Below are 15,105 nucleotides of genomic sequence, written 5' to 3' on the forward strand. Positions count from 1 at the left end.
CAGTTAGGTTTGTCTGTTCCAGTAGCTCTCAAACTAAATGGGCTTTCTCTCAGTCTAGAAGAGGAGTTTTTTTTGTTTTGTTTTGTTTTGTTTTTTAAGTTCTTTGTGTACTATATGTTGTTGGAGTCATGTGGCAGCTCTTTAGATCACAGTCTTAGTAACGATCTGCTGGTGTTTGGCCCTTTCCCTCTCTCTTCAGCTGGGTCAAAAACAGTAAAGATTCCTCAGTGGTTCTTCCTTATCAAGATTTGGGTTGACAATTACTTTTATTGAAGAACTTCTGTTTTAAAGACTGAATTTTCTGGCTGCATAAGTATAGATACTTTCATGGGAGCTATTCATTTAATGTTTGTATTTAAAAATCATAGGTTTTAGCAGTATCTCAGACTGTTGCAACATGTGGTTAAGTGGTTAAATGGCTTTGTAGTTTAAGGCATTAGTCAAAAATTCATCTGATCAGTTTATTGTAGAAAATAATAGACTGTTAATAAGGAAATATGAATGTTATGTATTAGGAATTAAACCTTAAGTATGTGACCCTTGAAAGCCTGCAGTGCTCGTATATTGGTTTGCTAGGGCAGCCATAACAAAGTATCACAACTTGAGTGACTATAACAACGGAAATTTATTTTTTCACAATTTGGAGGTTGGAAGTGTGAGATCAAGGTGTTGCCGCATCAGCTCCGGAGGGCTGTTAGGGAAGGATCTGTTCTAGGCCTCTCTCCTTGCCTTATAGAGACTGCATTCTTTTTGTGTTTTATCTGTACTTGTCTGTGTCCAAATTTCTTATGCTTACAAGGATATCAGTCATATTGGATTAAGGTCCACCTTAATTACCTCCTTTTAACTTAATTACCTCTGTAAAGACCCAATTTCCAAGTAAGATAGCATTCTGAGTTTTTAGAGTTAGGATTGGGGAAGGGTGGTGGGGGACACTGTTCAGCCCACTATATCTGGGGTCCATAGCACTATCTTAAATGATACAGTGCAGCAGTTGTTACCCCCCGGCATTGCAGGTGGAAAAGTGGAAATGTAGTTGCTTTTTGCTTATTCCACTCTGACCTGAAAACAAAATCTGAAGCTTTTGCTTTTTTTTTTTTTTAAGATATTATTTGTTTATTTGACAAAGAGAGAGAGAGAGGGAACGCAAGCAGGGGGAGTGGAAGAAAGAGAAGCAGGCTTCCCATAGAGCAGGGAGCCTGATGTGGCGCTCTATCCCAGGACCCTGGGGTTATGACCTGAGCCGAAGGCAGACGCCCAACAACTGAGCCACCCAGGCGCCCCTTGCCATTACTTTTGGTAGACAGCCAAAGGAAAGCATTATTTCCAGTTTGAGAAGAGTATTCAAAGTATTTGGCTCCTAGCCCAGCTCACTGGACATAGACTGTCTCCTCCAAGGTTTAGAAGTAGAGAACTAGGGGCACCTGGGTGGTTCAGTGGGTTAAGCCTCTGTCTACGCCTCAGGTCATGATCTCAGGGTTCTGGGATCGAGCCCTGCATGGGGCTCTCTGCTCAGCAGGGAGCCTGTTTCTCCTCTCTCTCTGCCTGCTGCTCTGCCTACTTGTGATCTCTCTCTCTGTCAAATAAATAAATAAAATCTTAATATTAAAAAAGTAGAGAACTATTCTTTGCAAGGAGAAGTTTTAGAAAATTATTAGTGGGACTAATAATTATTATACACACCTGTGGAAATAGAAATAGCTTTAATAGTATCTAGTATCAAGTACTTAGCCTAGATCAGAGGTCAAAAGACATTTTATGTAAAGGGCCAGACAGACATCTGGCAACTACTTAATTCTCCTTCTGTAATGTAAAAGCTATATAGTTAACACTTTCAGTGAATAGGTGTGCCGTATTACACTAAAACTTTATTTACAAAATAGGTGGCTGGCAGTCTGCGGACTGTGATTGAAGACACCTTGGTATAGATTATAAAAGTTGCTACCTTATCTACTTAATGTTAAGGAAGGGCAGGGTATTTAATAAGTATGAAATAATTTATTCTGGGTACCTATTTCAAAATAGGATAGAACGTTATAATAGGAAATGGATCATAGAGATCACTTAGCACAACCTTATTTTACTGATAACTTAGTTTCAAAACTCGAAGAATTGGCAGATCTTATTCATTATTTAGATTAAGAAAAAAAGCAGATGAGTTGAGACCTAGAGTTAAATGAGATGCTCCTGATTTCAATTCCTGACTTGTGGAACCCACTTTGCAGAAACAGGAGTTCCCTATGTTGTTTCAACCTGGGGTCCATCCTCCCTGACCCTCCGCCGTCACTCCCCAATATACACAGAAGGCATTGGAGGCAGAGATTATGATTAACAACATGAAGGTCTAGGCTCTGGGGAACAGCCCCAGGTCACACGACATGTTGTTACAGAGCCATTATTAGATCATCGGTCCTGCCTCTGGGCTCCTTCCTCTAATGCCTGAGTCTGTCCTCACAAGTCCAGACTTCTCTTCATCTGCATTGTTGTCTAGAGCTCAGAATAGACTGATGTAAGTAAATCAGATTATTTATTTATTTATTTATTTATTTATTTATTTGAGAGAAGGGGAGAGAGAACACAGGGGAGAGAGTTGTAAGCAGACTCTGCCTTGAGCATGGAGCTGGACGTGGGGCTTGATCTCACAACCCTGAGATCACTACCTGAGCTGAAACCAGGAGTCAGATGCTTAACTGACTGTGCCACCTGGATGCCCCAGATTTTTTATTTTCAAAATTATTTTCTTGTTTATCTTCAGATGAGCTAGACATTGACCCAATTCTGGAAAATCTTAATTTTTTTCTTTCAAAAACTGTCAGTACATTTTTATATGTATGAATTATTAAGTGAAAAGACTGGGTGAGAGGAAATTGGTTATCTGAATTTTTCTATATAATCTAATGGTGGTATCAAATGGATACAACCTGTTTGGGTTACCCTACAGTTTTTGTTTTTGTTTTTGTTTTTTAAAGATTTTATTTATTTATTTGACAGAGATCACAAGCAGGCAGAGAGGCAGGCAGAGAGAGAGAGGGAAGCAGGCTGCCTGCTGAGCAGAGAGCCTGATGTGGGGCTCGATCCCAGGACCCTGGGATCATGACCCGAGCGGAAGGCAGAGGCTTTAACCCACTGAGCCACCCAGGCGCCCCTACCCTACAGTTTTTTGCTTGCTTTTTTTTTCTTTTTGCTTTTAACATTACAGAAATCTAATCACATCTCTACTCTGGAAGATGATTCTAAATTCAGATACTTGATGTGGCATACATCCTGGCTGCTTATTTATCATCTTAAGGGAGAGCTCATGGATTTCCCTTATATGTGAATTTTGTGGGGCGGGGGGGAATGGAAGACTGGTAAAGAAAGTATTTGATACACAATTGGGCATAACTACCTTGGATTTAATGAGATGTGCTCCTAGCACTTGGGAGGTTTTCTAGAAATGTTGGTTTGCAGTAGTTATCAGTTATCATCTTTAAATTGCTATCTTTACTGTCTTCAGTTTCTTAACAGTGCTTCCTCTTATCTGAGGGTCTCCCAGTAATCTAACTTCAACATTTGGGATGGGGCTGCTATTTTATATGCTCTTCTTTTTTTTTTTTTTTTTAAAGATTTTATTTATTTGTCAGAGAGAGCGAGCGAGAGCGAGCACAGGCAGACAGAGTGGAAGGCAGAGTCAGAGGGAGAAGCAGGCTCCCTGCGGAGCAGAGAGCCCGATGTGGGACTCGATCCCAGGACACTGGGATCATGACCTGAGCCGAAGGCAGCCGCTTAACCAACTGTATATGCTCTTCATTTTTAATGACTAGGAAATAGTAAAGTAATTAATCTTTCCTTGGTGACTCAAGATTATCCTTATAAACTACAAACATTATACTCTGCCATGTTCAGAGTATGTGATGTTTCCACCAGAGCTGTTACATTTGATTATCAAAGACTTTTATGTTTCGAGTCAGTATGATTTTTTTTTTTCCCTTTCTCCATCTTCATTGTTAGCCTTTGTGGCTGGTTTTCAGCTTTTAGACTGAGAAACTTTACTCTGGAAGTATTTTTCATTACTGGAATGACTTTGTAGCTTGTGTTTATGAATATTTGGTTAATTTTGGAGCTGTCTGTGTAGAACAAAAGCCTGGTTACCTTCAGAATTCACATGAGATGAGCTCTAGGAACCTGGACATCTGAAGTGAGCCATCATGTTTGTTTTTCTTACTCCATTTTTCATTTACAGATAGTTGCCACTTTGTAATGTATATTGCTATGCCATATTTGTTTGTTAATATGTAAAGTGTATACTAATTAGTGGATGTGTGCAGGGGAGATATTTGTTCTTTTGGTGTCCTTAGAAATAGTTAACCATTTCTTGTATACTTGACTTTTAATCTACAAGGAATTAAAACATTTGATTAGTGCTATTAAAAGAAACACATGACTTAACAAGATGAGTGCCTTCTGGAAAGATTATGATCAGAGGTCTAGAATGCTATGGTGCTGATTTTCCTGGGGATAAGTGTTTTTAGAATTTAAAAAGGACAAGTCACATTTTTTTGTCACATCATCTGTTATATTAGTACCAACTAGTAGTATTTTGTATCCTCAGTAAACCATTAGTAGATTCTTTGTTGTAGTCACTTATGTTTTTTGATAAATTAACTTTGAATTTGTTACTAAAGTTATTAAAAGTGAAGACTAATTAATTAATTATCATAACTTAAAATGGAAGAATGAAACCAGCAGTGTCTTTTACTTTAGGCTGCTAAGTGGGCATCAAAATTAGATTTTCTTTCTTTAACTGTGTATCTTATAACCCATGTTCAAAAGAAAGAACTATCTTTACCCTCTACCTAGTTACTTCCTAATTTTTTTCTTTGCACTTGAAGCCAAATTCTTGGAATTTTTTTATGGCCTCTCTTTTATTCCTTCTCAAATACATTTTTCTCTTCTTTCTTTTTTTTTTAATAAATAGTATTTCAGTTTTATTCTAAAATTTTGAAATTTATATAAAGTTATGTGGTATACAGTAAAGTTGCCTTTCTACCTCAGTCCCCTATCACCCAGTTCTCATTGTACCTCACTACCTATACAAATGCATAGGCAGCCACTGTTATTAATGTCTTAGTGTTCCTTCACGCTTTCCTTATGTATATAAAGTAAATATGAGTATAGATATTTATACTTACCTATTCTATTTTCTACATAAAATTAAAGAACATTACTCATCCAGTTCTCACTGCTTTGTTCACTTTTTATTTCTCAGATCTTTATGAGTACATGGAGATTCTTCCCATTTTTTGTGATAGCCACATTCAATTTCCTTGTTAATTAATGCCTAGAATCAGACTTAATGATCTTTCCCATTTGCTGAAGACCCATTATCAGGCCTCATTCTTTTCTACCCTTGTCTTTCCAGAGTACCTATCTTTTCTGAGCGAGTCACTACCTTTCAGGCCTTAATGCCAGGATTTGCCCTTCTACTATGCACATAACAGAAAATTGTAGAAAGAGGTACAAGGATTATGGAGAACCTTTGAAGTTCCAGCCAGATAAATGGGAGAATGAAAGAGCCAGAGCCTAGCTTCTGTATTACCCCTTTACCATCTCTGCAGACTCCAACCTTTTAACCTATGTGCATTTTAAATGTTTGCAATATCTACATTCTGCCTTTTACCCAGAACAAATGCTGACTTCGTTGTGGTCTCACAGTCTATGTTTTAACCATCTTGGTCTCCTAAAAGCATAGCAGATAGTTGTTCACATTTATTACATAAATATACCATTCGCTCTAGCTGTTTCTTTATTCTGCTGAATCCCTTTCTTCTAAAGCCTAGTTGAGCAGTCGCGAAAGCTATCATATTGGTTTTTAATTCTTCCAGTGTCCTCACTTGTCTCTACTCAGGAGTTCAGTTACTCTCAGAATTTCAACTGTTTCATTTGTGAATGATTTTATACACTTGTATTTCATTTCTTTTTTTCTCTTATTTTCAGGACTTTTAAATTTGTTTTTAACATCTGTATCTAATGCATCTAATGAATTTGTGTTTATTATGTCAAACTTTAGTTACAAGGCATTAGAGGATCTGCTCTATAGATGAAGAAACTTTTGTTCAGAGGGATCACACAACTAGTTAGGAACCCATAGGTAGTAATTAGAGCTATGACTCAGAGTCACTGCATTTGATTATTCCCTGGAACCTCACTCTCAAAACATGGAATGCAAACATTAGGACATCTGAATTCTAGCCTTGATTCTACTGTACTGGACTTTGATGTTAAACTATTCTCTGTACCTGTGTTTTGTTATCTAGAAAATGAGGAGGTTGGTCTAGATTTCTAAAGCCCTTTCTTACTTGCTAGCTGTGATCCTGGATATAAATCTAAGGTTGCTTACAGTGTAGGACCTGTCACCAGTTTCTCTATACTTTTAAGAGCCAGGGCTATTTCTGTCTAGTTCAATATATACCTGTCCTATAGTTTGTTTGCTCCTTCTGTTTGGGGTATAGGTACCAAATCAGTGGATTTTATATAAGCAATAGATTCCACCTCCCCACCCCAATTACATAATACATTTTTTTGTCTTACGAAGTGCATTTATATTCTGTAAAGGATAATTTTTGTCCATTGACTCAATGATTTTTAAATAACTGTATGTAGTTGATTTTTTAAAAATTCTTTAAAGCTTTAGGTATAACCCAGAAAGACGTGTGGGTTTGTTCATTTCTTTCTCAGTTTTTTTCCTAAGTCTATAGCTACTGTATCCATTTTACAAAATAACTTTATAGTACGAATGCATTTTTAATCCTCATTGGAGAAATATTTTGATATTATATTGCTTTATAACATGATACATTCATTAGTAAAGAAATGTAATGAAGACTTTGTAATGGTCTGCCTTTTACATAGGAATATTCTTATTTTGAGTTTTTAAGACACATTCTAAAATGGGGACTTATTTTACTTTAATATGCTCTGTATAAAGGTGCTTTTCTAGTTTATATATAAAGTGATGTTTCTTTTATTTTTAATAAAAAGAATACCTTTTTGGCTAGTTTTGTTTTTATAATTTAGTAATTTATTTGCAGAAAGTATAAAAAATAAAGTACCACTTTTTCAATTGTTACTTATCCAATTTGGACTATAATATATAACTCATATTTCAGGAGATTTATTTAAAATATTTATGCAAAATATTTCAATTTATTTTTTTCTTCTTGTTGCAGGAGCTAGAGTTAATGCCAAAGACAGCAAATGGTTGACACCTTTACACAGAGCAGTTGCATCTTGTAGTGAGGTATGAAATTTCTCTTAGTAAATATATTGTATATAAAAGCATTAAGTAGGCTTGCCTTTGAGCCCATATTCAAGTTCTTTGTTTTCAAAAGAAGGAAAAAGCAACTAAAAATACCTAGACTGGTTATTTTACTTTAGAATTTGTACAGACCAAGTTAACTGTTCTCCCATCTCTTTTGTGACAAGTTCTCTTGGAGAGTCTGAACTGCAGAGAGTAGAAAACCCTTGTCATATATGTCCTACAAGAGAGATTACTTTCTATACCTATAAAATCCTCCTCAGTCTTTTCTCTCCTGAACATGCTACAAGGGTTCTCCTCACCATGATCAAGAAGTAATCTCAGCAGTATATAACAGTTCATTGAAATATTGTTTTAATACCGGGGGCACCTGCATGGCTCAATGGCTTAAAGCCTCTGCCTTCAGCTCGGGTCATGGTCTCAGGGTCCTGGAATCGAGCCCCGCATCAGGCTCTCTGCTCTGTGGGGAGCCTGCTTCTCCTCTCTCTGCCTGCCTCTCTGCCTACTTGTGATCTCTCTCTCTGTCAAAATAAATAAATAAATAAGTCTTTAAAAAAGGAAAGAAATACTGTTTAAACACCGAAATTAGCGTCAAAAACATGACATGGTCTCACATTTTACCAGTTCTAAATATACAACCTAAAAATGTTACGTATCTTATGGGGAAGAACAGTTTATTCTTATTTATAACACTGTGTATGATTTGTTCTTCAAGATAACTGACATTTTTGGAGAACATTCATTTTTATGTTTTTCATATCTTCTAGTCCTCTTGATATCCATATAGGATAGGTATTTTGAGGGGATTGTAGCTAATGGTTTGCCAGAAACCACTCAACTTTTCAGTAGCAGAGATGGGATGAAAACCTGGACCCTCTTTTTTCTGTCATCTTACTCTCTTTCTAAAATTATTAGATGCATTTTATACTAGGTGCATTTTTAAAAAGCATTGTTCCCAGAGAACTCTTATCTCTTCATTCTTCTTTGTATTCCTCATTGGGAACTATGTGTTGAGCCCAGAACAACTGAAGAGAAGTAGGGGCACAGTGGCTTGGAAGGATTTCAAACCCTGCGATGTGACAGAGGCAGTGTTAGATGTAGCCTCCTAGTTGGAAGGAGGAGGGAGGGAATAGTAGTAAGTGGTATGCTGTAGCACACATCTTACTGTGGATCTGGGAGCTATTGAAATGTGGAACTTGCATCTGGAGAAACTGGCTGTACTAGCTGTGGGATCTTGGGCAGAACTGGGGATTATCATGAAAGCTAAGACATTAACCAAAATACTTTGAACAATGAAATTCCATGGGAATGTTAATTAAGTTTGTGGTTACCCCTCTTGTAAAGAGTTTCTGTAAACAAGGGCAGTTAAGGAAGATAAACATACTATCTTTGGAACCTATTAATAAGTTAGACCTATCCATTTTTTTAGTATGACTCTTGGAAATATGATTTTTAAAATTGGTGTTTTGCCAACTTAAGTCATAAGAAGGAACACTTTGGTATATTTGTAGAGATTGTAAAACAGGCCAAAAATTCTTAAAGAAAATAATATTAGAGGAAGATGACAGGTTCTTCCCAAAGACTTGACAGCTGATTTTTTTAAAACGGTGTGCTTAGCCTGAGCTTGAAGGCAGGCTATAGGCTGGAAAGCAGTGATCCTAAGAAGTTTAAGTCTGCTTTCAGCCTAAAACTTACTGGGCTTTGTAGTATATTGCTCTTTTGCAAGAAACCTAGTCAAGATTATCAGTTTCACCCAGCTTCTTTTAATTTCTTCAGTTACATCCTCGGTGCAAAAGAGAGTTACACTTTTTTTTTTTTTTTTTTTTAGATTTTATTTATTTGTTTGACAGAGATCACAAAGTAGGCAGAGGTAGGCAGAGAGGGTAGGGGAAGCAAGCTCCCTGCTGATCAGAGAGCCCGATGTGGGGCTTGGTCCCCTGACCCAGAGATCATGACCTGAGCCAGAGGCAGAGGCTTAACCCACTGAGCCACCCAGGCACCCAAGAGAGTTAATTTACTTTAATAATTTGATAATTATTAATAGTTATATCAATTATTAATATTTTATATGTATTAAATTATGTATTTATATATTTTATAATTATATAATACATACAATATATATTTATTAATAATATTGGTAATTATTAATAAATTTATTAATTGATAATTAATTAATTAAATTATAATAGATCAATAATTTAATTAGTTTCATTTGATAATAAGTATAGCCACAGAGGGGTATGGAAAAGACAAAATTTTAGGCAGCTTTGGTTTATGTTTTTGAGATACCACGAGAGAAGTAAACCCTACGACAGGGTTATCAGTGACTGTTTTCTCAATCCTCCAAGGCCTCTGGAAGCTAACACCATTATAGAGCATAGTGGGGAAATTAATTCATCACACAGAGGATGCCTTAGGGCTAATTCCCTCATGGTACCTAGGTTGAGAATGGCTGCTTCTGGTTTTATATCCTGAGCTCCTCACTCTCCCTCAGTGACATGGCTTCCACACACTTCATATTGGCTAGCTGATTTGTTTCATCTCCACCAGTGGTTTGTGGCTTCCACTCTTCTAGTGGACTGTATAGTTCTGCTCTCTGTAAATGCAGAGTATTCTTCTGAATAAATTGATTTCTGAGTATTAGGATTTTGTGTATGTGTCTGTGTTTGGGTTTTGTTTGCTTGTTTTTTAAGAAGCCCATTACACTGCTAGATCCTCTGGAAGATACACACACATACACTTTTTTAACTTAGTTCGAGAAATTACATCTTAGTTCTATCAAGAAACTGAGTTTATATTATCACATGAGATATTAACAGCCCATCCAGCTATTAAAGTTTATTTGCAAATGTGTTAGCCCTTTTTCCTGTGCATGACTTCAAATCAATGGGAAGAATTCCTAAAAGGAGCCACAGATGGCTAGTGCTCCATAGACTCTTCTAGATTGACCCAAGTGATGAATAAATACTTTTTAGGTAAAATTATTTAAACCTAGGTCATCACCCCATATTTCATAATCTTATTAGAAGTATCCTAGGATCTTTTCTTAGATGTTTTTCCAAAGTCAAGGCACATGTGCAGCATTTCTTACACATACACAGTGTCTGATAATGGAAGAATTGGGATTGAGGTTACTATGGTATTTGCCATTAGTAAAACCATGTGTACCCTTTATTATCCCTATATCATTTTCTAAAAGCTTATAATGTAATAATGTGATCTAGAAATTAGGTTATGACATCAGGCTCATTGATTTGTAATTTCCAGAAATTTGCCCTTTTAGAAGGCTCAGTCTGTTGGTGTCCGCTCTTGATTTTGGCTCAGGTCATGATCCTCAGGGTTGTGAGATCGAGCTGTGGATTGGGCTCCACATTGGGCATGGAGCAGCATAAGATCCTTTCCACCTCCCCCTCCCCCAACTCTTGCATGCTCTCTCTAAAAAGAGAGAGATAAATTTGCCTGTTTGATTTGGTTTAATGTCTCCCATCCCATCTCTAGATATGATTTTTCTGAATTTTCAAAGATCACTGTTATTGTGATCTGACATACTATTCTGAGTGATAATAGTTTTGGTTGCCATAACAAAATATTACAGACTTGCTGGCTTAAACAACAGAAACTGATTTTCTCATAGCCTGGAGGCTAGAAGTCCTAGATCAAGATCCAACAGAGTCCATTTCTGATGAGGGCTGTCTTCTGGGCTTGCAAACTGCTACTTCTTACTGTGTGTTTGGGGGTATCTTTCTCTTCATCCTCTTAAAAAGCGGCCAGTCTTATCAGATTAGGTTGCCTCCATTCCATCTCATTTATGTTTAATTGGTTCCTAAAGACCCTATATCCGAATACAGTTTAGGGAGTTTAGGGCTTCAGCATATGAGTGGCAGGAGAACACTGCCATTGGTCTATAGCAGTGAACCCATGGTTCAAACTTTGCTCTCTGTTGATTCTAGGATCTTAGTAATTGTGTTTATAGCCTTTCTTAGGTACCATCTTACCTTCCTTTACCTACTGTATTTATTTCTGCTTTTCAGTGAAACAGAAGAATAGTTTTGATTTTTCTATTTCTTGCTAATGGAACATAAGTATTCTCCAGACTTTTCAGAGGATTTAATGTATGCACTGTGAATTCCAGAGTGGGAATGAATAAGGCAAGCCTGGCATCTATAGTATGCTGTTTGCCTAATTTATCCAATTACAGATTGTTCATTTTGTTTTTAATTATTTTCTGGTATATCCATTAGCACACTAACTAACATTTTCCAGTATAGTGTTAGTTTTAATCCTCTAAGTCACAGGATGCCCTTCTTGAGATGGAGAATCCTGATGGTGTGTTTGTACCATTTCCTTTCTGTATCATTTTTTCCATATTCCTTTTTTTTAATTGCAGTATAACTTAAAGTAAATGCAGAGATGCTGTATATAGTGTTGAGTTTTGACACAGGTATCCATCCATGTACCCACTCTTGTAAGTTTTTTCCCCAATCAAAATATGGAAAATTTCCTTCAGTCCAGCAAGTTACCTCATGTCCATTTCCAATCAGTCTTCCTTGTCCCCAGAGGCAACCACTGTTCTGATATCTTCTACCATAGGGTAACTTGGCTTATTCTAGAACTTTATAAAAATGGAATCATACACTATGTATTCTTGTGCTGTGAATTTTTTGTTCTACTTAATATTTTTGAGAATCCTTCATATTGTGTACATTTGTTGCTGAGGAGTATTTCATTATATGATACACAACAGTTTGCATATCTGGTTTTTGGTTCTTATGAATAAACCTGCTGTGGCTATTCTTGAGTGGGTGGGTCTTTTTAAATTTCTCTGGGCCAGGGTGCCTGGGTGGGTGGCTCAGTGGGTTAAAGCTTCTGCCTTCGGCTCAGGTCATGATCCCAGAGTCATGGGATCAAGCCCCACATCGGGCTCTCTGCTCAGCATGAAGCCTGCTTCCCTGCCCCCACCCCCTCCACCTGCTTGTAATCTCCGCCTGTCAAATAAATAAATAAAATCTTTAAAAAAGAAAATTTCTCTGGAGCAGATAGCTAGAGTAGAATTTGGGGGCCTAGAGTATGTCTCCATGTATATCTTTCTTTGCTGGCCGATTTCCTTAGGAGATTGATAGACTACTGGGCATCTCTCTAATCTTTTATCAGTCTTGTTAAATACTTACACTCTTTCCCATATTTCAAATAGTTCTGATTACTTTTTATTTGAAAGGTGCAAAAAACTATTTGTGAATCACAGGTAATAGTATTTTTAGTTGTCTTCCTTCCTACTTGACATATTGATAGTTGCTTAATGCTTGGGAACACTTTTTAATTTTGTTTATTTTGTTTTTTTAAGAAAATCAGTGGTCACTGGGGGGCCTGGGTGGCTCAGTTGGTTAAGAGCCCATCTCTTGGTTTCAGCTTAGGTTATGATCTCAGGGTCCTGGGATGGAGCCCCAAGTTGGCTTGGGGATTCTCTCTCCCTCTCCCTTTACCCCTTCTCCTGCTAGCTTGCACATGTTCTCTCTCTCTCTCTCTCTCTCTCAAATAAATAAAAAATCTTTTTTAAAAAATATTGTATTTACTGGGGCGCCTGGGCAGCTCAGTGGGTTAAAGCCCCTGCCTTTGGCTCAAGTCATGATCCCAGGGTTCTGGGATCAAGCCCCGCATCGGGCTCTCTGCTCAGCAGGGAGTCTGCTTCCCTCCCTCTCTCTCTGCCTGCCTCTCTGCCTAATTGTGATCTCTGTCTGTCAAATAAATAAATAAAAACTTTTTAAAAATATTTTATTTATTTATTTGACAGAGAGAGAGAGATCGCTAGTAGGCAGAGAGGCAGGTTGGGAGGGGGGGAAGACTCCCTGCTGAGCAGAGAGCCCAATGTGGGGCTCGATTCCAGGACCCTGAGATCATGACCTGAGCCAAAGGCAGAGGCTTAACACACTGAGCCACCCAGGCATCCATAAATTTAAAAAATCTTGAAAAAAAAAAAAAGGACAAGAAAGAAAACCAGAAGTCAGTATTAGTGGGCTTAGCTCTGAGTCTGGTCTTTTTCATTTCATGTGTACTTTGTCATTCATCTGCCAAAGATAGGATTATCATTGCAAGGAGAAATTATTGCTAAGTTTAGTTCTGACTGTAGTGCTTAATGTAGATAGCAAACTGGATTCCTTAGTATCTAGCCATGAGTCCCAATTTATAGATGTATTGTGAAGTTTTCCTTATGCTTCTGGGAGATAAATCCCTTTGGATACTAAGCTTTTAAATAGACTTCTTCTTCTTTTTTTTTTAAAAAAGATTTTTATTTATTTATTTGAGAGAGAGCATGAGAGGCGAGAAGGTCAGAGGGAGAAGCGGACTCCCCATGGAGCTGGGAGCCCGATGCAGGACTCAATCCCGGGACTGTGGGACCATGACCTGAGCCGAAGGTGGTTGCTTAACCAACTGAGCCACCCAGGCGCCCTAAATAGACTTCTTAACAATAACTTTATCACAGCATCTATTTCTCTATCTTTCTCTCTCCCTCTGTCTCTAATAAACTAGATACTAGTGATTTTTCCATTTGTAAAATATAATGTATACTAATTTGGGAGATAGTATGCTTTAAATTTTTATATATTTTATTGCAAAACAATCAATTCCTTAAAACTGTTGAAAGTATAAATTAATTGTATCTTATTATCTAGAAAAACAAGAGAAGTAATGAACATTTTTTTCTTTTTCCTTTTTTTTTTTTTTTTGAGAGCATGGGCAAAAGTGGGGGGAGAGAGAAAATCCTCATGCAGACTCCCTGCTGAGCACAGAGTCTGACATGGGACTCTGTCTCCCAACCCTGAGATCATGACCTGAGCCAAAATCAAGAGTTGGGACATTTAACCAACTGACCCACCCAGGCACCCCTATAATGAATATTTTTAAAGAATATTTATCAGTATCTGTTTTTGCACATTTTGATCTTGTTACGCCTTTTATAGGAGGACAGAAAAAGGGAATGTTTTATCTCAGTGCATCTTTTAACAGCTCTGAGTAGTACTGCCTTTAGTCCAAAATATTTTGTTTTCTTGGGTAAATTCCTACTTTTTATAGCAGGTTCTACCAGACTTTTTATTTCCTCTGGAAATATTAGTTCCTTAATATATATACAGTTTCTAAAATTGTTAACTCGGCGCACCTGGGTGGCTCAAGTCAGTTAAGTGTCTGCCTTCAGCTTAGGTCATGATCCCAGGGTCGTGGAATTGAGTCCCCCATTGGGCTCCTTGGCTCAGCCAGGGAGCCTGCTTCTCCCTCTGCCTGCCACCCTCCTTGCTTGTTTTCTTTCTCTCTCTCTCTCTCTCTCTCTCTCTCACACACAAATAAATAAAATCTTAAAAATAAAATAAAACTATTAAATCATTTGTCTTTTGTAACTTTTATCTTCTTATGTTTCAGGAAGCAGTGCAGGTACTTTTGAAGCATTCTGCAGATGTTAATGCTCGAGACAAAAATTGGCAAACCCCTTTACACATAGCTGCTGCTAATAAAGCTGTAAAGTGTGCTGAAGCTTTGGTACCTCTTCTGAGTAATGTAAACGTGTCTGATAGAGCGGGGAGGACTGCATTACATCATGCAGCTTTTAGTGGACATGGTGAGGTAGGTGGTGTTCGATTAGACAGTCATTCTCTCTCCTTTCATCCTGCCACTCCCCACCCCAATAATTAATGAACTTACCCTTTTTAGTGATTCAGTCCATGGGAATAGCAAAAAAAAAAAAAAAAAACTTTCTTGTTTGTTTTTATCTAATTTTGCCTTCAGCAAATCCTCAGACTTCTATTCATGATATAAAT

The 15,105-nt window shown here is 37.4% G+C and overlaps 1 protein-coding gene across 10 annotated transcripts in view; it reads left to right on the forward strand.

The window, feature by feature from the left end:
• Positions 1-15,105, forward strand: part of ANKRD28 (ankyrin repeat domain 28) — a 205,317-nt gene that overhangs the window by 134,112 nt on the left and 56,100 nt on the right. For 5 of the 10 annotated variants that reach the window (XM_032332459.1, XM_032332466.1, XM_032332477.1 and 2 more), the window contains 2 exons: positions 7,209-7,279; positions 14,711-14,911. In XM_032332459.1, the coding sequence (XP_032188350.1) occupies positions 7,209-7,279; positions 14,711-14,911 (272 nt within the window). The remainder of the gene's footprint in view (positions 1-7,208; positions 7,280-14,710; positions 14,912-15,105) is intronic. The other 5 variants (XM_032332505.1, XM_032332487.1, XM_032332512.1 and 2 more) reach the window with 1 other exon arrangement.

Source organism: Mustela erminea, chromosome 1 (assembly GCF_009829155.1).
Source record: "Mustela erminea isolate mMusErm1 chromosome 1, mMusErm1.Pri, whole genome shotgun sequence".
In the NCBI taxonomy this organism is placed as follows: domain Eukaryota; kingdom Metazoa; phylum Chordata; class Mammalia; order Carnivora; family Mustelidae; genus Mustela; species Mustela erminea.